The sequence below is a fragment of the Lethenteron reissneri genome, chromosome 23, assembly GCF_015708825.2.
Source record: "Lethenteron reissneri isolate LAM-NWPU_2019-01 chromosome 23, ASM1570882v1, whole genome shotgun sequence".
NCBI classification, from domain to species: Eukaryota; Metazoa; Chordata; class Hyperoartia; order Petromyzontiformes; family Petromyzontidae; genus Lethenteron; species Lethenteron reissneri.
In genome coordinates, this window is record NC_083801.1 from 9688508 (window position 1) to 9713513 (window position 25006).

Below are 25006 nucleotides of genomic sequence, written 5' to 3' on the forward strand. Positions count from 1 at the left end.
AACCAAGAATATAGTAATTACTTTCCAGATTTCTACTTTCGCACATATTTTCAAGAACTGAACCCTCGCGAATGTCGGGGCCTTACCCTACTCTTTTTATGCGAAGGGTCAGAAATGTAAAGGTGTATAATTTTGTTACTTATAGTTAGTGGTCTTGCTTGGGCAGTACGCGTCACTAGAAGGGTTGATGCCCGGTGATCTCGACTCATGATGGAGTGACAACCAAAAGGTGGCAATGCATCCGAGAGGGTATCTACTGCTAAGGTGAAGCAATGCAGTTAGCTCGTTTGCAGGAGCTAGATGGATTATTGCCAGAGCTCATAGCTTGACATTTTTACAACTGCCATCAATGCCATTCATTGATGTTTTGAAAAAATATAGAAATATAAATGTATACATAAAACAAGCTGAATATTATATCGGTGCCATATTTTTGTTATATATTTATCTCAAAAATGTTGACCTTCCCTCACATCATACACTGAAGGCACAAGTAGTCCATAGACTTGTTATGCCTGATTACATATTTTCGTTGAAAAAATGGGCTTCATTGTCTTTACCTGACAAGTTAGTGTCCCCATGCGCTTGTTGCATTGTCACCAATATTATTCAACAGGAAATACAATATTCAGTGGCATTTATCAAGCCCTAATTTGACCCTTAAGTTGTCAACACTTCCTCGTCATCACGTCTATCGAGCTCATTGTGAGCTGAGTTATTAAGTGGGGGGGAAATGCAGTATCACAACATATTTAAAAATGTACATGTTTTATTTTACTTTAAAAAGGGGCATGATAATTTAATCCATTCTGAAGAGATCTGTACAAACTATGTAGGCTTACCAACCACCAACTCTACTCTACAACTAAACAATTTGAGCTTTCTAATGTTCAATTGTTTTCTGTATGATTGAGGACACCTCCTTCACCACATGCCTTGTAGGACCGAGTTTTTGAGCTGCAGTGAACCACTGATTATGCAGATTGGATGTACTGATATCTGATAAGGCCATTGTTCCCAATAGCATCCAAAAAAATGCTTTAAAATTGATCAAATTCCATTTAAAAAGGCCAAAAAATTGTCACAATTTAGCATCATGCCCTGCCGTAAGGGACCAGCCAGGCAAGAGCATCATGCTGAGCTCCGTTAATTGTCGTAGTCAATGTGCTGTAATTTGATGGCAGCACAACATGAGAGGCAGCTGCATTGTCCAGCGCCCAATCCGCCACGTGACAGAGCGTGAAATGACCAAGCCTCCTGCTCGGTGCATCAATATGAAAGCCATTTGTTGTCGTGCAAAGCATTAATATACAGTGCTGTATTTGTTCACTGTGCTGTGCTAATGACCAAATTAACCAGATTGTGCCCAGCAACGTCAGATCTCATAAGCTAAGGCAAGTTAAATTTCGATTTAAAGCTTTCGTGACTGCAGGGATTCATCTTCTTGGTTCTTTCGGTAAAGTCACGTAGAAGGGAAGTAATAAAATAATAAAAATAAAACATAATAAAATAATTCTCACGACGTTTCGGCCACAACGCAAGCAGCCGTCCTCAGGTGAAGACCAGGTCTGTCTCACGACGTTTCGGCCACAACGCAAGCAGCCGTCCTCAGGTGAAGACCAGATCTGTCTCACGACGTTTCGGCCACAACGCAAGCAGCCGTCCTCAGGTGACGACCCCGACAGACCTGGTCTTCACCTGAAGATGGCTGCTGGCGTTGTGGCCGAAACGTCGTGAGAATTATTTTATTATGTTTTATTTTTATTATTTTATTACTTCCCTTCTAAGTGACTTTACCTAAGGCAAGTTGTACCTGGACAATGCATCGATAGGTGACTATCATGCATAACAGGTGTTATAGGCGGTGGGGCTATATTATGGGCAACGGAGGGCAGTGCAGCAAATTCTATCATTTAACTATTCTGTAGTTATATGTGCCCTTGGTCAAATAACGCCATGACTCACTTAACGTGGGAAGGCCTTCATCCAGAAGCGGATTAACAAAATACTGTACGTACGCATTTGCAAACTGTAGTTTATATCAATTATGCTCTCTTACAATGGGAGAATTAACACTTTCGGGACAAATATAACGACTATATTCTTGGGTCTTTCGGTACAGGATTAACTGCACGTGTGGTAAATGCTATGTTGGGCAAACAGGACGAATGATCAGCACGAGACTAAAGAACATCAGAGAAATATTAAATTCTCCCAAATGCAACTGTCAGCAGCAGCATAACACGCGTGCCAACAAGGACACTCAATTGATTTTGATAATGTTGAAGTTTTGTGCAAAACTAGCTACTACTGGCCAAGACTAATTAGATAATCTATCGAAATTGAAATAAATAAATAAAGCTTTTACCGTTCGGATAGCTACCGCCTTAGTGCTGCATGGAAGCGAATTATCAAATAATACATTATTTAAAGGCATGCCTACAAAGGGCAGCGTACTTCAATAGGGATTACCGTTGGTAGGGCTATTTTAATCTACACAATAGACAGGAAGGACAAGTTAAAAGGTCTCCCACAATGCACTTGCATAATGTACGTTGACTCAGTAATCCCGCCCCCCCCATCATTGTACAAGAGCGCAGAAGGGTGGTCACCACATCTACGCCTCAATGTAGGGAACGAAACAGAAAGACTTCTCCACAAATCTGTCTGTCGCCTGATGAAGCTGGTTGTAATTGCTGGCGAAACGTCGTACTCAGTTTGTAAATGTTGTGGTTTGGCTCTCCAACACACCGGTGTGCTGTACTAGTATACTCCACTATACACTACTATACACAATACACTACACTATACACTACACTATACACTGCACACTAGTGCTGTACGAGTGACGAATTAGCCACGTTCTGTTTACGTGACAACCCTTACTAGTTGGCTGTGTTGGGTGGTGGCAGGTATTAACGACACATTTATATATTTACGCGATCTAACCCAAAAACCTCTATTATGAATGCACCTCAGCCTTGTGTGGTTTTTTTGTTGCATTTTTAACGCGAATGAAAATCCCCCCCACCCCACCAAAGGTGTGGGCGTCGCTTGGGTCGCGCATGCGCAGATGCGTGTTTGGCGCACTCTCGGAGGCGCAATGTAATAAAAAAAACAATACATTATTAATTAAACTACTTTAACGATGACGGACGCGAAATTGGAATAGCGCTGGCTCACCACGGGGCGTATGGCATGCTACCTGGGTACTTTTTTTTTTAAAACGAAACCCCACAGTTCACGAGCCAAATCCCTCGCAAGTGTCGGCCACACGCAGAGAGACAGACAGACAACAAGTGCCTTTTATAGGTAAGAGAAGACTCGCGGGAAGTACCCGACGTTGCCCGGGTGAAAAAGACAGACACACACGTCGACTTACACAGACTTACAGACATTGACTCACACACACAAACACATCGACTTACACACACATCTAGGCTCACACACACAGACATCGACTTTAGATACACACACATGGAATTACAACAACTGCCATTCGTCACAAAGTAGTGGTGACGTCACCACGACGCTTGTGCAAGGCCATGTGCACCTTGAGGCCACGTGAAGTGTCGAACGCCCGCTGGCCGGAGGTCACGGGGCAGACCCAGGTGCCACGGGTCGACTGACTGAGATGACTGGCTGATGCACCACCTGTGCCCCCTACTGGGCCAATTTGCTGTGCTTTAGCCATCTGGCGCTCCGCTCGTTGTTGTGAGCCTTGCTCCTCCGCCCTCCGTTGTTGTTGGAGGGCGACTGCCTCTAACTGCCCAGTAGCGTCCTTCACGAGCCTCCTCCACTGAGGCCGATCTTGACACCGCTGTTACCAGTCATCGGCAAGTCCACTCAGCTCCACGTCCTCCTGTACCACACCACTCCACCTCTTCTCTAGCCCGTGCTGCACCCGTATAGCCCCTGCGATCCGGCCGAACAAAAGCTGTTTAGGCATGCGGTGGCTGGGCATGCGGGCTACGTGACTCAGCCAATGCAGCCTTGCCTGCCGGAGGAGTTCACCTATGGAACTTTGCCCAGATCTTTCAAGGATTTGTGAGCTCCTCACAATCCAGCCTGGTTAAACCCAGGATGGATCGTAGGCAGGCCAGCCTAAATGTTTCTAACCGATGAAGATGCTCCATTAGGGGGGTCCACGTTTCGCAAGTGTAGAAAAGGGAGGGAATGACTGTGACCGAGAAGACCTGAAGCTTCGTGCGGAGCGACAGACAAGGCAGCTTCCACACAGCATTACGCAACCGATGAAAAGATATTGCCGCTCGACTGTTTCGGGGTGAGACCTCCGCTGCCAAACCGGAGCCGGTCATGAACAAACTGCCCAGGTATGGGAAACTCTCCACTCTCTCCACAACTGCCCCATCACCGATTAGGAGTTGTGGGAGTGGAGTGTCCGATGGTACAAAATACCCAGGCAGGTGCTTAGTTTTGGTGGGGCTGATGGTAAGACCCCACCTCTTAGTGGACACTCCAGTTTCAGCAGAAGCATCTCTAACTCTTCCTCTGAATGAGCAGCAATTACCAAATCATCGGCATACATAACATGGTTGACCAATAGGGAGCCATCCCTTGACCGCACCCGGGCATCGATCAGCCTACCATTATATCTGTACCAAATGGAAATTCCCGCGGTACAGCTATTGAAGGCTTCACGAACTACATGGTCAAAATAGATGTTAAATAATGTGGGAACCAGAGGACATCCCTGTCGCACCCCAAGGTGTACAGGGAATGGCTCTGACTCCCGGCCACGTAGTTTTACCCGGGCCCTCTCACCATCATGAAGGTCTTTAATGATCGTGAGCAGAGGGTCAGGGACTCCGAAAGTACGAAGAAGAACCCAGAGCCCAGGCCTACTGATAGTATCATAGGCCTTGACCAGGTCAATGAAGCAGAGATGTAGGTCTTGTTGGAATTCCATACACCTTTGCTGTAGCAGACAGACAGAGAATATGGCATCTGTGCAAGACCGCCCCTTCCTGAAACCGTATTGGGGCTCCGCAAGCCTCTCCTCAGCGTACCTTGCAAGGCAATGTTGAATAATCCTTGCCAGGACCTTTCCCGGAACATCGACTTACACACACACACATCGACACAGACATGCACATGGACTCACACGCACACACGGACTTAGACACACACATTGGAATTTAAAAAATTACCAACCTAATTGTGAGATATTAGTTGTCTACACACACACCACGCACACACATTGATTAGCACACACACATCGACTGACACACACACATATTGACTCACGCACACACAAATCGACTCTCACAAACACATACATCGAGTTATACACACGGACGTACACACACACAAATCGTCGCAGACACGCACATGGACTCAGATGCACACAAGGACATAGGCACACGCACAATAATAATAAGAATAATAACCAAGTAAATTGTGAAATACTAGTTGTCTGCACACAAAAATAATTATTTGTATAAAAGCAAGGTGATTATTTAAAAAATAGGTTTGAATGTACGTAAGTTTAGCGAAAGAAGCAAGAAAATTAAATAATAGTAGCCTGCACACAAACAATATCATTGTAAGATATCCAAGGCGATAATGTAAATTATAGGTTTCTTTTGCTACGTGTGTTTAGCAAAAGAAGCAAGAAAAATAAAAAATATTTGTCCGCACACAAGAAATATTAATTAAATATTTACAAGGTGATTATTTCAATAATAGGTTTCAATCTACGTGAGTTTAGTGAAAGCAATAAAAAAGGAAAAAAAGTTGTCTGCACACAAAAAAACGGATTTTTATATTTTCAAACTTATTTTTTAAATATCAGTTTTCTATGTACGTGAGTTTAGCGAAAGCAGCAAAAATATATAACTTAACAATGCCGTGGTGAGGCCTAGTCCCGTGCCTAGATTGGCCAGCCGGCCAAGGTGATATCTTGGCAGGCTGGGGGCTGGGCCACTCCCCCTGCCCGCGCTTCAAGCATACTATTTAACCGCTATAATATTCATATCTACAGACTCTATAGTAGTAGTTTAACACGTAGGCTTTCGCGACCAATATTATTCATAATAAACGTTTTTGGGTTAGATCGCGTTATTTATAAATGTGTCGTAACCCTCCACCACCCAACACGGCCAATCAGTAAAAAAAGTGTCACGTTGATACTACTTTAGCCCACCGGTGTGTTGAAGATTGAATCCACAACATTTACAATTTTTGAGTACGACGTTTCGCTGGTAATTACGTCCAGCATCATCGGGCAATTTGCCAGAATGGTGAAGCCCTCACTTGCTCGCGGTCTTAAATAGAGCAGCAGTAGGGTGACATCATCATTTAACTCATTCAGGTGCAGTGATTTGAGGCGGAGGGGGGGTATTGTAATTATATAATCGTTTGGTATTACCTTCGAATCTCTGCGTCCAGTAGTAACTGGACGCATTGGGGTGGGGGGGGACATCACATTGTGAAAAATTAACCTCAGCGTTGTGGTTTTTTTTTGCATTTGTAACGCGAATGAAAGCTTTTGTCGATCGTGTGTGCGTTCCTAGGGGCAATCCCTGTCAGCGTTTCGCACATGCGCAATTGCGTGCTTTGTCCCACGCCGAGCGGTGCAGATAAATAATTAAATAAAGGGGAATCGCGCTCAATTGTTAATTAAACTACTTAAAATTTAACGGATGGGAAAACGGAATAGTGCTGGCTCACCACGGGGCGTACGGCGTGGTACCCGGCTACTTTTTTTAATCGTCAACCCCACGGTTCGCGAGCCAAATCCTTCGCAAGTGCGCGTCGACACAGAGACAGACAGACGGACAGACAGACAAAAATGCCTTTTATAGGTGAGATGTTGGTGAAACATGTAAATCTGCCCATTAAAGACCACAGGACAAATTTCTAAAGTGATATTTTTCATGCTATGTGGTCTATATAGTATGTGGACCTGACCCAAAGGCTGCAGTATTCCACATTTTTTTTAAATATGTATAAAAAATTACGGAATATTTAGAAAAACAACATTCCAAATGTCATTTTTTTGTATCCTACTCACTACTTTAAACGTTTAATTGTCAAAATACAGACACCTAAAATGTAACTTGGAGTTATTAAGTACCAGAGATCGCAATGTTTCCTCTTATATTGTTCTCCCAAATGTAAAAAAAAATGGATCGTTTAAAGTACTTGAGGTGATTAACACATTGTGTAATTGAATTATCACATTTCTGCTGTGACTTAGTAAACAATAAAAACTTAAACAAATTATACTGTAGGGACATTTCATGTGAACTAAAGGTCTCAGTTGGTTACTTTTAGAAAAATATTGTTACAAAAAGAAAAATAGCTCGAAGCATAAATTCCATCATCCTGAGTATTAAAAAAAGATGCAATGTGCCTGCTTGAAATGTGCTAATTATTTTAAAATATATATCATTGCACATGTAAACTTTTCCTATGTCACACTTGTTTGAAAACTCACACGCAAGGCTCTTGAACCTAGATTAGAGAAAAAAATCACACAGCACTGTAATTTCTTTGCATTACCGCACATTGGACCTCAAGAAATGAACCTAGCCAGTTGATGGAACTTAATGCGGTTACGATTATGAAGTATTACTCTGCTCCAAGAAGGCTGGGTGGAAACAATCCAATTTCATTGGAAAACAGCAGGCGAGCAGGAGTCTCGCTTCTCTCCATCAAGTGACAAAACGAGTTATGGCTCCAATCACTCTGCCCGGCGTGTATGATAAACAACAGTGGCATCGCACTGGAATTGACTCACTCCAAATAGCTTCAAAATATTTATTATGATGTACTTCTAAAAATTTTAACAACTGATTTCCTTCTTTAAAAATACTCGTATTTTTGTTTCATAACAGATTTTAAATCTACATTTTTTTTTTGGCCTCAGCTATAAAAATTCATTGAAATGTAATCGTGAAAATTGAAAAAGAATTACGATTGGCAATTATAATAAGAATAATATCAAATCATGTAAACATATACAAACGCAATGGTTAATTGGTACTGGCGGTATGCGCATAATAACTGTTAAAGCTTGACACGTAACAAATTTACTCTCGACTACATTTCCACACGAATTTAAACCGCCTAAACTTTATGAGCGATGTCTGTGCATAATTATCAGTAAGGTCACTTCACTTTTTTTCAAATGGAGAATATTCCATTGGAAGTCCTACTTATTTGGCTCATTCCCTTATGTGTATATGAAGTATTTTTAGAGGTGAGCAGGTTCTGCTAATCAGAGGTGCGGGGGAAGCACATGGTATATTTTTGATATGTAAACCATTTTTAAACACACTGCATCTTGATATGCAGGATCAATGACTCACCTATTTTGGCTATACCTAAGTTAGTCGGTGCTAATTACTCTATAACTAATATATTCCGAAACCAGACCTTCAATGTTTGTTCATAAAGAACTGAAATAAATTGTCGTTATGCAATGGCAACGAAAAAAAGATATAACGTCCATAATGTATAAGCATGCACGAAGAATAGGTGTTAGTTTAATGCATAAAAATGCATGTGATTAAGTCATTAGCCAGTGTCATAGGAACTGGTGCATGTTTACCTGGGTATAGCATGCGGAAAGCGGTAGTGCAAAATTGTTGCTGTTAAACTCGATTGCAAATATTTCCCATTAAAATGTGCTTAGTTTTCATTCGTATCATGTGTATCTTTCCAAAGAATGGAAATAATACAGCTCACGACTTCACGGAAAATCAGAATACCTTTTTATTTAAGTCTGCCTGCACAGGCCTGATGAATTATAACTTGACAATATACATCAGAGTAGACAGATATTGACTAAATGTACAGAATGTTTGGCATCCAGCGCCAGAAACCTTAGTCTTGGCAGCGTAATCTTGCCAGCCGTACAAATTCCAATGCTTGCATGTTTACTTTAGTGGACAAAATGTGAACCTGACCACACAAAACTCGACTTTATTGCCCTCCCACACTCCACCGTGTGGTGCATCTGACAGAAGACATGAGCTCGCAAATGCAAATAAATATGAGTGTACCAGATAGTCCTCTCCCTCACATACTAACCTAATCAAAAAAGCACTTGCTCAGAAAAGCTTGGGGGGTGGGGGGGGAAGAGATGGGGCACCATACTGAGCTCAAACAGACCTGTCTTTGTAGCAAAGAACAAGACTGATGATGGAACTTCTCCTGAAAAACAAATGTCCACATTCATTACTATGCAAGGTATACGCAAGCTTTTCTTTCAGTGAATGAATATATCATCGTTTAAACTCGTTGGATGTACAACTACTTTAGATTAATACAACATGATTTGGCCTAAGAAATAATATTTTCATATCGTACTTGATATGAACTGGTCGAACACGTCAAACTGGACTGAATATTTTAGCTGTGTTGCTAAATACATAATATCATATGTATTCAATGCATTATTTTTGTATTATTTACGTCTTAATCGTCCATGATCTATCCAAGCCCTCACCATCTCCCATGGTGTGGAAATGCAACAATGTGTCTCGCTCCGGCTAGTGAGCTGAATTCATCACAATCTACACAGTGGATGTTCTCATACGACCATGAGAGATGGCAATAACTTAAGGAGGCCTTCATCCATGGATTGATCATGGCTGACGATGATATGTTTTAGTATTTCGTCCATTCAGTAATGTGTTGGTTGAAATGGTGAATGCGAGGTTGGTTCACATCACAAAATAATGGTCCCTGTGACCGCTCACAGCCTGATACAATTTTAGATTCAATCATTGCCCATTCAGGCTTCATGCTGAGCTATCAAAGTGCAGCTGCAGTTAAGTGTTTGCACAATTAGCCAGATGTAGCTTACATCCCAGAAGAAAACACTGATATAATATTGCTTGTTCATTGATTCTGCATGATTTGCTCCTCTTTCGTAATCATCCAGCAGAAAATAATTATAATGCCTTTATATTCCCAAGAGGGTCTCATTGAATCTTAAGGCAATTTTTTTCATGATGGTCTATATTAAGATGTTTGGGCAATTCCATTCATGAATGTTTGGCATGAGAATAGGGTTTCCCCTTTTTTCTGGCAACAAAACAGGTGTTAAGATATTAAAACACCAGACTGAAACCTTTTACAAGGAATCATGTCTGCATTAGCCACAATATATTATCAGAGTATGTTTTTTGTTTGCATTCTGATCACAAGTATTGTGGTTAATGCAGACATTATTCCTTGTAAAGGGTTTCAGTTTGGTGTTTTAACATCTTAACACCTGTTATGTTGTCCGAAAAAAAGGGGAAAACCTATCCTCACATTTTGCTACTGGCAAAGGAGGTCCCATGATGAATGTTTGACATGTCTGAGGAAACTGGAGAATCTGGAGCAACCCGTGAGCACGAGGGAGAAACACTCAAAACACTGCACATTCAAAATCCATTGCATGCTTACCATGCAATTAATATTCCTAGGCACAACTAAGTATTAACCAGGCTCAAACGCCTGTTTAGCTTGGGCTCATTCATGGTGATATTGACTCTACCCAAAATTATTAAGCTGACATGCCAAACATATCCTCAGCTGAAATAAGATACATTTTCTGAGTTTGAGCAATGTTGGATAATTTGTCATCCCACCTAAAAGCAACTGCTCTCAACCCCAAACCCACATTAGGAAGGCATGTCAAGAGGAGGGTTATCAGGCACCCAGAGCCCTGAGCAAGTCCCGATAACATATACTGATTTGTGCTATCTGTCAGATCTTGAATATAAGGAACTGTGGTCTGCTTTGCTTTTTCCACGTTTTATTATCCTCCCAATTGCTGAAATTAATTTGAAAACAATATTCACCTAATACCGAGAGAATCATAAAGTACGTTAATGTACCTGCATTTTAATTCAAGCTCTATGTTATGATGTGCATTACTGTTTGGGATGCTGGAAGGATTTATAATATATAAACTTATAACATTTAATACAGTACCCCAATATGGTTATAACAATGCTATTTTCTTAAAATGTTGCTTTTTATAATTCAATGCATTTTATCATCACTGATTTTCAGTATGTATATTTAACCTGCATTTAAATGTACACTGGTATATATGTTACCCTCAAGGTATTCAATAATTATTTGACAACATTAAAATAAATTATATATCTATTCAGCACCAATTATTTTAAAATACAATCACGGAAATAAATACCTTGGTTAATTTTTCCTAGATTTTAATTAATCTTCTCAGAGTTGCAGCTGGTTAAATTCCTACCTCTACCACCCCAAGCAACCATGCTTGCCCACACGCCTCTTCATGAAAAACTAATTAAAACTATAATTAGACTTTGCAAAGCATGTAAATGCAGAATAATTTTAATCATACACAAACCAAAACCCCAAAAAATATTTCGGGCAGTTTGATCAGTGGTGCAATAGACCGTGTACAAGCCGTCTGAAAGACTGCAACCCCACACAAATGAAGAATGTACGATCACGTGCATTGATATATAAAGCAGCAACCAGGGGGCACAGGAAGAGGTCAGAATCAGAATTTTATTTATTCTGGAGGAATCCGATGAGCTATGAAGCTCTTTTTCACAAGTGTCCAGTAGTATTCACAGATGTGCAAGGGGGAAGGGTGGGAAAACACTGGGGAGGGTTTCTTATGGAACTCGTACTTAAATATTACAATTCTTGACCTGCAGGGTTCAGCTCAGCTGCCACGAGACCCATGGTCATACATGGCTATGAAATCATTGGCCTTAATATTTCATTTTATTGTACCTCCATTAACTCAATACAGCTGTGTGCATCGGGTATACAGTGAGGGAAAAAAGTATTTGATCCCCTGCTGATTTTGTACGTTTGCCCACTGACTAAAAAATGATCAGTCTATAATTTTAATGGTAGGTGTATTTGAACAGTGAGAGACAGAATAACAACAACAAAATCCAGAAAAACGCATGTCAAAAATGTTATAAATTGATTTGCATTTTAATGAGGGAAATAAGTATTTGACCCCTCTGCAAAACATGACTTAGTACTTGGTGGCAAACCCTTGTTGGCAATCACAGAGGTCAGACGTTTCTTGTAGTTGGCCACCAGGTTTGCACACATCTCAGGAGGGATTTTGTCCCACTCCTCTTTGCAGATCTTCTCCAAGTCATTAAGGTTTCGAAGCTGACGTTTGGCAACTCGAACCTTCAGCTCCCTCCAAATATTTTCTATGGGATTAAGGTCTGGAGACTGGCTAGGCCACTCCAGGACCTTAATGTGCTTCTTCTTGAGCCACTCCTTTGTTTGCTTGGCCGTGTGTTTTGGGTCATTGTCATACTGAAATACCCATCCACGACCCATTTTCAATGCCCTGGCTGAGGGAAGGAGGTTCTCACCCAAGATTTGACGGTACATGGCCCCGTCAATCGTCCCTTTGATGCGGTGAAGTTGTCCTATCCCCTTAGCAGAAAAACACCCCCAAAGCATAATGTTTCCACCTCCATGTTTGACGGTGGGGATGGTGTTATTGGGGTCATAGTCAGCATTCCTCCTCCTCCAAACATGGCCAGTTGAGTTGATGCCAAAGAGCTCCATTTTGGTCTCATCTGACCACAACACTTTCACCCAGTTGTCCTCTGAATCATTCAGATGTCAATGGCAAACTTCAGACGGGCATGTATATGTGCTTTCTTGAGCAGGGGGACCTTGCGGGCGCTGCAGGATTTCAGTCCTTCACGGCGTAGTGTGTTACCAACTGTTTTCTTTGTGACTATGGTCCCAGCTGCCTTGAGATCATTGACAAGATCCTCCCGTGTAGTTCTGGGCTGATTCCTCACCGTTCTCATGATCATTGCAACTCCACGAAGTGAGATCTTGCATGGAGCCCCAGGCCGATGGAGATTGACAGTTCTTTTGTGTTTCTTCCATTTGCGAATAATCGCACCAACTGTTGTCACCTTCTCACCAAGCTGCTTGGCGATGGTCTTGTAGCCCATTCCAGCCTTGTGTAGGTCTACAATCTTGTCCCTGACATCCTTGGAGAGCTCTTTGGTCTTGGCCATGGTGGAGAGTTTGGAATCTGATTGATTGCTTCTGTGAACAAGTGTCTTTTATGCAGGCAACAAGCTGAGATAAGGAGCACTCCCTTTAAGAGTGTGCTCCTAATCTCAGCTCGTTACCTGTATAAAAGACACCTGGGAGCCAGAAATCGTTCTGATTGAGAGGGGGTCAAATACTTATTTCCCTCATTAAAATGCAAATCAATTTGTAACATTTTTGACATGCGCTTTTCTGGATTTTTTTGTTGTTATTCTGTCTCTCACTGTTCAAATAACCCTACCATTAAAATTATAGACTGATCATTTCTTTGTCAGTGGGCAAACGTACAAAATCAGCAGGGGATAAAATACTTTTTTCCCTCACTGTATATGGTCAGCAATTTTCAATTGGCAGCGCACTGCAGGGCTTATGATCACGAAGCTATTCTGATGAGATTTCCCCTTTCCGGTCCCAGAGTTCACTCGTTATAGGACCAATTAAAGCAGCACCAGCAGGTGAGCACCGCACATGTGTTTCTCTGTCTGTCTTTGTGACTGTAGTCACCCAGAACAGACCATGGAGTAGATAACGACTGAATGCCTGATTCAAATAAATGACGGAGGCATCATCTCGATGATACACTCTGCTACTCCTGATGCAATTATCTGGCTCCATCACTTCAATGTAAAGTTCGAGTTGTTGCTCTGCATTTACTTCAGCCAAACGAAGGAGAAGCGCATAGTGGGAGGTCAGCACCATCTTTCAGATGACTCGGGACGGCGAATCGACTCAGCACTTACGATAGCATTGTAGAGATTTAGATTTAAATACGTATAGAAACCAGATAAGTAACAATTATTGAATACTCTACGCTTATATATATTTTTTGTAAGGTAAACCAATTTTTGGCAATCCAAAACTGAAAGTTAATCAAGCAGTACCAGATATTTGACGACAAAGAAAGAATGCCTACGCGCTCTGCATGCACAGTGTAACCATCCACTGCAGCTTGCTTTTGTTGTTCTGAGGTACGAGTGAGAGGTGTGTGTATGCTGGCGTGGGGAGCAGTGGTGCAGTGGTTATCACACTACGAAACTGGCGCATCAAGTTCGATTTCCACTCGAGGCCAACATCAGTGACGATTATCTGAACCGGTCCTGGGCGTGTCCTAGGTCGGCTCAGCCTTAAATTAATACCTAATGCCATATTCTTGGTTCTTTCGTTAAAGTCACGTAAATAGAAAAAAAAAACAAATAATACAAATACATTTTAAATAATACTTTGAAAATAATGAATCTTTTTATTTTATTATTTTTTCATTTAATTAAATTTTATTTTATTATTTTTATTTTTTGTTTTCTATTTACGTGACTTTACCGAAAGAACCAAGACTATTAATTCCTGCAGTCACGAAAGTTTTAAGTCAAAATTTTACTTAATGCCATGTGTAAATATCAGCACTGGGAGGACAAAGGCGGCCGGGCATGGTGCTGGCCTTGTATGCCGTGCCGGCCTTCATTTGTGCTTGCTAACATTCTCTGCTCTGTAACATATCAGAAGAGTTCGGAACAATGGCAGTCACTTTCTGCTCTCAAAATACTTTTTTTTACGTCTTTAAACGGTTATGCAATTCACCACTGAGCCAACGTGTTTCATTATAGTTCCCTGGAATAATATAAACCCATTAATGAGGCTCTCAGCAAGACACTGGGAATTACATTAATCTTATAGAGCTCATGTACTTTATTACACGAATGTATACGGAGCATATTAACCTTTGAGTTAGAGGTTGAGTGTTGGACGTGCACACACGAGTGCATGTATCCACACATACTATTGCTCTATTTGCATTCATTTCTGGAGAGCATCACAGGTAAGTGTTTCTAACCGAACATTAAAACTAACAATAACATTCTTGATTTGAAGCTTTCGTGACTGCAGGAGTCCATACTCTTTGGTTCCTTCGGTAAAGTCACGTAGGTAGAAATAAAACAAAATAAATCACGACGTTTCGAACGCAACACAAGCGCCCGTCTTCAGGTGAAAATCGCGATTGCCGCGATGTTTGCTGCGAGGATCACGATGTCACAAGGCAGCAGACATGTCTAAGAATCACAGTTAAGAAACACACAACATACAAATAATTGAAATAACATGTAATCAAACAAAAGTGTTTGTCTATAAATTGTGTAAAGTGCAAATGCAATGTTGATGTTGCATGATGCTAAAAGAATGCTTGGACAGGGTGCATGTGTAATAAAAGGACTCAGACACTTCTTGCTGACTCCGTGTCCTTTATTTGGGGTTCGCGTTCTCCTTCCCACACGGCACTCCTCCTGAGACTCTCTCCCTGGCAGCCCCACATCTGCCTTCGCTCCCGTAGCCTTCCACGCTCCTGCAGCTCCGCTGCAGGCTCTTGGTACAGCCCTCTGGCTGCTCCCCCAGCAGCTCCATCTCTGCTCCCTGTTCCTCCGTGCGTGGCGATCTCGCCACCTCCCAATGTCAGCCCTTCGTGGGCTCTATGGCTATCTCGCCATTTCCTACCTCAATCCTCCACTCTCTCTTCCACCCCGCTGGCTGGCGCCGTCATGAGCCCCTCAGCCACCAGGCCGAGGCACGGCGACCACCCAACGTGTTCACCACCCTTCACTCCCCCGACTCCCCCAGATAGCTTCCTGTCTCCCCGCTATAACTTCTCCCCCACGTCACCCTGACTCCTCCCTCTCGGATCGTCATATCCGCCCCGCCCATTTACGCCCGCATTACACTACCCTCCCCCGTAGAGAAAATCCCAGCCGTCCTCGGCTGAAACAGAACAAAATAATGCGGGCGAAGGCATCACAATCAGGAGTCCCCCAGACACAACGGAGATTATAACAACAACAACACAAGCAACGAAAGGGGAGGTATCAGGAACTGGAACAGAACACCGGCCTGTCCTCCGCACAACAACAACAAGAATAAGAATGGCACAATGAACAACAACGGCAACTGACACGCAAGAACGGCCAACGCGCACAACCCAGAAATGTGATGTTTTAGTGCGTGTCCATGTTGCAGTTCCATCCGCTCGGCTCAAGTCCAACGTCAAAGAGCAAGTGGTAGAGCAGAATGACGAACGGCGCTCAATTGCTCCTTCAAGTCCTCATCCAGCTAGCACACCAGGTAACACCCAGTGCGACGGGAGCTGAAGAATCTGTGACGAGAAGGAGAATCCAATCCCCTGAGGCACAGCACAACAACGCACATCCGCATGTCGTACACGACAGCCACCCGGCCTCAGGGTAGTGGAGATGATGTAAATCCAGCCCGCTTAAAAAAACTCCCCATAAATACCCAAAATAACGCAATGGATGCCCCAGTATTTACATTTTAACAACAATATTATTTACACGTGACAACAACAACAACAAAATTTTCTGCTCTTACCCACCAGCAGTCCTCCCTTGAGGACCAGCACAGACATCGCACGTACACAGCATGTACCCACGGTCACTCTCAGCAACCCAACAAAACGCCTAATCGCACACCCTCGCGTGGAGAGAGCCACGCTCCCCAGCGGTAATGTTTAACTCGCCCTAACCCCCACCGTGGTCGTCAACCCACAGCAACATCCACTGACCATACTCTCAGCTAGTGCAATTTCGGGGATGAGCAGCAACTCGGCCACGCTCCTCCCTTACTATCCCATCAGAGATGGACACACACCAGCCTCGTATAGTCCGATGCTTTATAGCCCAGGGAAGGTTCATCCCCCAGCAATGCCAGACCCCCTGTACTCCCCCCACGGGGCAATGTTCTCTTATAGAGACAATAACACCCTAACCCAGATCCCGTGAGCCCCCGGCACACCAGGTTCAGTCTGCCACCGCACAACTGAACCATGACTCCCCGAGCCATATGAGCACATGGCCCATTAGTTTAAGACATACCACGGAGGTTTCGCCTCCGGGCTGTCAGGTCAGCCATCAGCCATAGCCCGATGTGACCACAACTCGTGCATCACCCAATCAACAATGGCAGGCATAACAGATGGAATATTTGCCCCACCCCGGTTTTTCCCGCGCGCTCAAAATGGCGTCCCCCTTCGCCCAGCGCGTTCGCGCAATCTCTCGCGCGCACTCAAAATGGCGGCCCTTTCCGCAAAGCGCATCGTCGCCATACCCCGCGTGCGCGCAAAATGGCGGCCCAACGTGCGAACACGTGGCCAGTTTTCTCCATTAGTGCACCCCAGCTTCCCTTAGCTGGGGGTCACAAGACGCATCCCCCGTCACGTTATAACAACCCCACCAACGATAGACGCACAGCCCCAGCTTGCTGCGCACAGCTGTCATATCGTGGAATTTTTAACCAATATTTTACCAACCACATTGGTTACACAACCCAACTCGCAAAGCAACTCGTGGCTGCATGCGATCAACCGAATACGCGACGCCACTTGGCGCCAATTTACGATCCCATTAGCATTAACATCTAAACCACCCACAACGGCGTCATCGCGCACCCTCATTCTCAAAAAGCTCAATTACCCCTATAATATACACGCAATCTCGTGTGCACAACACCCATACAACCAAATTTTTGGGTCCCCCTCTATAATATACACGCAATCTCGTGTGCACAACACCCATACAACCAAATTTTATGGTCCCCCTCTATAATATACACGCAATCTCGTGTGCACAACAACCATACAACCAAATTTTTGGGTCCCCCTCGAATTTGTTACCAATTTCCAACAGGTACGCACAATATAATAACAATCCCAATTCCAATAATCAACCACTGCATCGCACCCCATAACCATACAGAACAGTATAACAGCACATACAATCAGCATATTGCGATCACACGCGTACATTTAAACACAATAGCAAGCAGATCTGCAGGCAACCAACACACCATTAATCCTGTCGTAACTTTGCAGCAACAACACAATTATTCTCTCTCTTGCAACAATCGCATCGCACACAGCACCTCGCAGCACAATACACCAAAAAAAAATATTTTTTTTTTTCCCAATTAAGCCCATCGCACAAGGTAACCCACAATATACAGCGCAAGATACCCGACGCTCCCAAGTTAATAATTAACTTCACCATCAAGATAACAACTCCACGCAGCAGCCCACACACACAATTTGACACTCAGCAACTACAGCAGACTCTCCGTCCATTCTCAACACACGCACACACTTATATTGACACCAAGCAACAAGCAGATAGCGCGTTCATCGTTATTACACACACATACACACAGTCCGAACCGCGCTCCGCACAATCGAGTCATAAGAGAAACCCAAAATAGCCCCCCGGCCCTCGAAAGATGAGTGAGGTGTGTGTTAAGGCCGGGTGCGTATCGTTATGACTCGCCCGGGGCTGCAGCAAGAAGAGGACGGCAGGGTGGCAACTTGAGACGCCTCGCAGAACTCGTTCGGCGACTTGACGGCTCCGTTGTCACGCACCCGAGCCAGGACGGGAAGCTCCCGCCCCAGCAGCTGCAGCATCGGCGTCTTCTCCTCGCAGCACCCCCTCGAAAAACAGCAGCTCACAGCAGGCTGCTCACCCCGTGGCACCTCCAGATGGCAGCGCAAGGCTGCCTCTCCGCCGCGATGTTGAAGATGGCGGCGTCCTCCCGCCGCGGTGAAGACAAGATGGCGGCTTCCCGCCGTTTCTCCCCTGCCACGCCCAAGATGGCGTCTTCGTGCCACGTGGCAATGGCGCTGGCAGCGCAGGAAAGGCAGAGGCCTGCGGATCACCACCGGGCCTCCCCGACGTCGTCCTCGGCGTGGTGAACTCACACAGTCGCGCCAGCACGATTTTCAAGGTCCCCATCTGCATCACCATCTGTCTCCATCGTAAGTTGGCGTCCTCCGGCACAGACAGGTCCACCGACGCGGCGACACCTTGCTCACCCGGACCCGTACTCGTTCCAAAACGGATCACCTCTTCCATCGCAGGCAGGTCCACTGTCTGAGGAAGGTCGTCGTCGTCGGATGATGTAGCAGGAATATTTTTTTTTTTTTTCTTCTTTCTCTCAGGTGTTTTGAGATGCCGTTTCACTTCTGACTCCAGTGTAATAAAAGGACTCAGACACTTCTTGCTGACTCCGTGTCCTTTATTTGGGGTTCGCGTTCTCCTTCCCACACGGCACTCCTCCTGAGACTCTCTCCCTGGCAGCCCCACATCTGCCTTCGCTCCCGTAGCCTTCCACGCTCCTGCAGCTCCGCTGCAGGCTCTTGGTACAGCCCTCTGGCTGCTCCCCCAGCAGCTCCATCTCTGCTCCCTGTTCCTCCGTGCGTGGCGATCTCGCCACCTCCCCAGTTAGCCCTTCGTGGCCTCTATGGCTATCTCGCCATTTCCTACCTCAATCCTCCACTCTCTCTTCCACCCCGCTGGCTGGCGCCGTCATGAGCCCCTCAGCCACCAGGCTGAGGCACGGCGACCACCCAACGTGTTCACCACCCTTCACTCCCCCGACTCCCCCAGATAGCTTCCTGTCTCCCCGCTATAACTTCTCCCCCACGTCACCCTGACTCCTCCCTCTCGGATCGTCATATCCGCCCCGCCCATTTACGCCCGCATTACACATGTTTCCACTCGGGGTGGAGCAATTCACCCCTCTAGGGCTTCGATTATTGGTCATGGTTCAGGATGGCGATTGATTCACGAGTCACTTTTTCAAATCATGTTGTGAATGGCAGCACCTCTATTGCCTGCAGAGGTGATGTGTACCCATTACTTGCAACATCCCAAAAGCATGTTGATTCTCAAACACAATTCAATGCACATACCAGCACGTTAACAACAATTGTTCATTGATTAATCGATGTTGTTGCGCTCTCCGCTTTTGTCCAAACGATGTCCCCTGTGTAGAGCTCTCGGAGGTGCTGTGGACCATGGTGGTGCGTAGTGGGTTCGTCATGATGACTGGATACGTGGGGACGGCTATGGTATTCTTCACCTTTGTCGGGTTTGAGGTGCTGACGATTGGTGTGCTGCTCATCATGGAGGGCCTCTCGGCTTTCCTGCATGCGCTGCGTCTACACTGGTACGTCCATCTGTCGGAGGACATGCTTGTGCAGTCGGGGCCGAATTTGCACAGACGCTTGCAGAACTTTTCTTGTGTAGATTTATAATAATTCCGTTATAATCCGCCACTTCGTAAACAGCAGCGCTTATGTAGCTGTTTGCATGTGGACCATCTTAATGTTAATTACAGCTGTCTAATTACTGTTCCATATTTTTGTACTCCAGATTCTATCTGTAGATTGAAATGCAGACCTTAAAGCAGGAATTCGAATATTTGATATTTCCGAGTTGATTTAGTTTTTCATTTGATTGTGTATGAGAAACTCCATTTCTCAGCAGGAATCTTGATTAAAAGAGTAAATGCATAACGTCCATACTATGTCATGCTCTCTCGGTCGTCAGTTTGCATCAGATAGTCTACTCCAGAAGTAACACCAGCAGGGAAATGCAGAGTTTTGTCTATGCATCCATGAATATATTAGTTGAACATTTGTCTTTGTATAAATATATTTGTGTCTTCTTGACCATATTCTTACATTTCACCTCATATTTGTTTAACATCTTTCTGAATTGCTGCATGTACAAGTTTAGATTTGTAATATGAGAGCCTAAATATTTAGCTTTCCAGTGTACCTTTCTTTCTATTATCTGTGCTCTTGAACTTTTAATAAAAAGCATAATCATGGTAAGTTCAAACACAAAAAAATAATAGTACATTACATTTTGAAATATATTCTGAAGTGGAAAAAGTTTTCACATTATTGGAATTTCCATAATTTTAGTGAAGTATTTGTAATATAGAAGTATTATGAAATTGCATCTGCAAAAAACATTTATCTGCATGTGCATTAACAAAGATTACATTTTTACTCGTATAAGTTGTAGGCACATTCATACTTTTCAACACATTACAGCCAAAGCAAAGCAGAAGTAAGTACTTACTCTTGCAATGAAGATTCCAAAGTGTTTGATTCAACTTTGGTGTAAGTGTTGGCATTGTTACTTGTGTGCACCCTTAGGCACTGTACGTTACACCAGCCCAATGGTATTGTAACGTATGACCAATGCCTAGCTCGTGAACATGGCCCCAAATACACCACAATTCCAGTGGCATTTAGGCCACTGGAATTGTGTGAGTGGCTCAATTGAGTTATCAATGTTAAAGACTTCATAAAATGTGCTACATTACATAAATATGGTTTTGTAGATACATTTCAGCAGAATTATTAAATTGCCTGATTTTTTTGGTTTGTTGGCAATCATTGTAGGTGTTTAGTTGACATTTTTATTTTTAAAAAAAGTGGTTGTTTAATATTAAACAAGTGCATCATGGGACCTCCTTTGCCAGTTCTAAAATATGAGAATAGTTTTCCCCTTTTTTCTGGCAACAAAACAGGTGTTAAGATGTTAAAACACCAAACTGAAACCTTGTACAAGGAATCATGTCTGCATTAACCACAATACTTGTGGTCAGAATGCAAACAAAAACATACTCTGATAATATATTGTGGTTAATGCAGATATGATTCCTTGTACAAGGTTTCAGTTTGGTGTTTTAACATCTTAACACCTGTTTTGTTGCCAGACAAAAGGGGAAAACCTATTCTCATATTGTGGTACTGGCAAAGGAGGTCCCATGATGTAGCTGTTCAGCCCGAGCTCTCATTACTCTGATAGTGCATTGTCTTTGTGCTGCACGCCTTTTGGCGTCCTTTGGTCTAACATCTTTTGAGACGAGGCTCAAAAGAAATTTGTCTCTGGTGTGGACCAATCAGTTTCAAAGACAAAGCATATATTATCAGAGTATGTTTTTTGTTTGCATTCTGACCACAAGCATTGTGGTTAATGCAGACATGATTTCTTGTACAAGGTTTCAGTTTGGTGTTTTAACATATTAACACCTGTTTTGTTGCCAGATAAAAGGGGTAAACCTATTCTAATTAAACAAGTGCTTTGGGTAAAAAGGACGGGATATTTACCTTTTGGAAGTTATTTAAACAAAACCAAACAGAAAGATAACTGGGATCGTTTGTGAGCTTGGCCATCAAAAATATGCCGATTTTTTTGGCTGTGAAATCCACCGGTAATGGCTTTTCCTTACTGCTGCTGTTGATGCTTAAGGTTTCAAAACATCTTGGTACACAACCCATGAATCTGTGGCACACATCCTGAATATTTTTCTCGATAGCGCATAAACATTTGCATTGAGCTTCATAAATCAGAACTTTATTTTGAATATCCTTGCAAGAAAATGCTCTGCCGTACAATTCTCTGCATTTTGCAGTGGTAGTGAGGCTTGGAGATTGCTGGCAGTAAGTCTGCTAAGTCTTATCAGAATTTGCCAGGCCCAGCCATATCTGCAGCCAGCAATCCCCTGTAATATTCCAAGGTGACATTACAGTATTCCAAATCCTCAGAAACGCACGGTGCAAATGCCGTATTCTGCATTTGCATAATGCACACATTTATTTATTAATTATTAGCTATAATTGGATACATTTTTTGAAGGGCCTTTGCTCAAAACATCGCCAATTGTATATTTTTTTCTTTTGAACCCTTAAAGCAGTGTATTTGACAAATGTGTTGATTTTTTTTATTATTATTGTGCTTGTGCACCTCTGCCAACGCAGTATCACCAAATACTGTGAAAATTAAGTAAATTGACTTCTCCTTTCCTGTCCACCAAACCATACAGCTCTAGTTTGCCAGTTGTGTGGCAGGTGATAGCCCCCCTCGACCCAACCGTGGTACCACCTACAATATTTAATAGGACTAAATGTTCTACTTTGGACGGGAAAATTAAGAATTGGTTCCAGTTGGTTTACAATGTTTTGGTTTCATGCTTTACTCGTGATACATGGGGCTACCTGAGTAGTGGGTGGAGATAGCAGAGGCGAAGGCAGGGATTATAAGAAGTGGGTGAGGCCGACAACAGAAAAAGTGGAGGCTACTCCCTTTGTAGGTGATGCTAGTGATTGAGTGGGTGTGGTTATGTAAAAGCAGGCAGGGCTTACATAGGTATATGCAGTCAACTCACTACACATCCCGATTGAGCCTCCAAGATATTTGGTAGCTTAATGGCTGTATGCTAATATACTCATGGCGGGCTTTGATGGAAAAAAAAGACTGAAGTGCTTACATGTCGCCTAATTTCATGCTCCTCAAGGTTGCCAATCAGCAGCTTTGTTTTAAGGATAGATTGATGGTGCCTCAAACTACAATTAAAATCGTGACTATGCATATATTTAGTAAATGTAATAGCTGTTATGTAGCCATACTTGCTTCTGCTCTTGGAATATGGAATTGCTGCCCAACTGGCTCACGACTGTAAACAAGAGATGTATGCTGCCACAGCCTTCGTTTTTCTTGCTAAATACCAAATAAATGATGGTAATATCATTAATTTGTGCTAACTGGTTGATAATTTGAGAACGTCTTCATTAGTATTACTTCCGTAAGAATGTGTTAAAAAAACAAATGAAAAAACAAATGCTCAAATAAAAAGCTGAGGGAAAAAGTAGATGCATTGCTTAAAATGTATTTACTTTAAGCATCACTAACATCAAGAATGCGGGTACAATTTAAGCTGGATGCAGCTCCCTTGCATCACGAGTGGCGACTGTAATAGCTTGGTTCTTCTATATCTAAAGATGCCTTCGTGATTTACTGCAGAAAATGGAACCTGTGGTGCTCATTGTAGATTGAAGATCACAATGCATTAGCTATGATATGTCGGTGCCGGCGGATGATGATAAATGCGAGGATGCTGTGAAATTCGGATGTGAATGAGAACGGAGCCGATTGACTGTGGACTGCGCAGTAGCGCACTTCATGTCACGACGACTGCACGTGATTTATATCCAATTATTTTGGTGATGATTTTCACGCAGAGCTCCTTTGTGTTCGTCTTAAATAATATTTACAATTAAAATGGACTCAATAGTAACTATTACAATCTTGCGAAATGCGAATTGTTAACATTTAGTCTTTGTTCGGTAGGAAAACAGTTTGAATGTCAATAGAAAAAATGGTACGTTGGATACGATATAAAACATACTTGTTTCAATTGATTTATATTTTTTCGAAGAGCTGTTGGCTATAAGTGGCTGAGGGCGAGTGGAGACCACAGTTGTAAGATAAACTATACCGCGTGGTTATTCCCTGGGCATGCCACAATCTGCCTTCTCTTTGCTTCTGCTGTGTGGGTGGAAAGTCAGTCGCCTGCACATGTCAAAACTTCGCAACAATGCATTTGCACTGTAATGTGTGTAATTACCAGAAAATAAGCAACACTTTTTTTTATAATCATGCTTATTTAAACTAACTGATGCACTGGAAATTTCTTCCAAGTAAATTTGATTCTCTATTACAAACCCTTTCATATATGCAGTACTGTATATTACTTCGTACATTCATGCCCTCTAGACTTTACTTCTCATTGTAGCTGTTTGAATTTTATCACTCTCCAACTGATATTGAAAACGTAAATGCATTACCTCTGTCCATCTGTCTGTCTGCCTGAAACTCGAGTGCACGATAACTCTCATAAACATAATCCAATATATAAAAAAACAAGAATAAAGTTCGCATCACTTTTTACCCTTCGCTCTCTTTTCGGAACAGTAAATGGAGATCAAGTGAGTGGTTGACATCAGGCGAGATTAAGCTCCATGTAGTTGTTGGGCTTCCAAATGGAAAGTGCCTCAGCTAGTCCCAAGTATATGGTGCTTTTTTGTTCTCTAAAACGTTTTGTAGGCTTTCATTCTGTGTTTCTGTGAAACGAATTTAATATCGCAATTATGTCCATACTCAGAATAGTACATATTTCAGTCATGAGGAAAGGGCTAAGTCAAATTTTTTTTAAACGTTCGTAGATGAAAATAAAACGGTTTGAGAAGTATAACCTTGCTGAGATCTTTACTTTCCTATGATTTATTGGATTTTAAGAACTTGTGCAGTGCATTATTTTG

At 42.9% G+C, this 25006-nt stretch overlaps 1 protein-coding gene across 1 annotated transcript in view; it reads left to right on the top strand.

Moving 5' to 3' along the window:
- The window catches only part of LOC133345938 (V-type proton ATPase 116 kDa subunit a 1-like), a 228083-nt gene that overhangs the window by 137579 nt on the left and 65498 nt on the right, over window positions 1-25006 (top strand). Inside the window, exon 19 of the mRNA XM_061557080.1 lies at window positions 19881-20055. Coding sequence (XP_061413064.1) covers window positions 19881-20055 — 175 coding nt within the window. The remainder of the gene's footprint in view (window positions 1-19880; window positions 20056-25006) is intronic.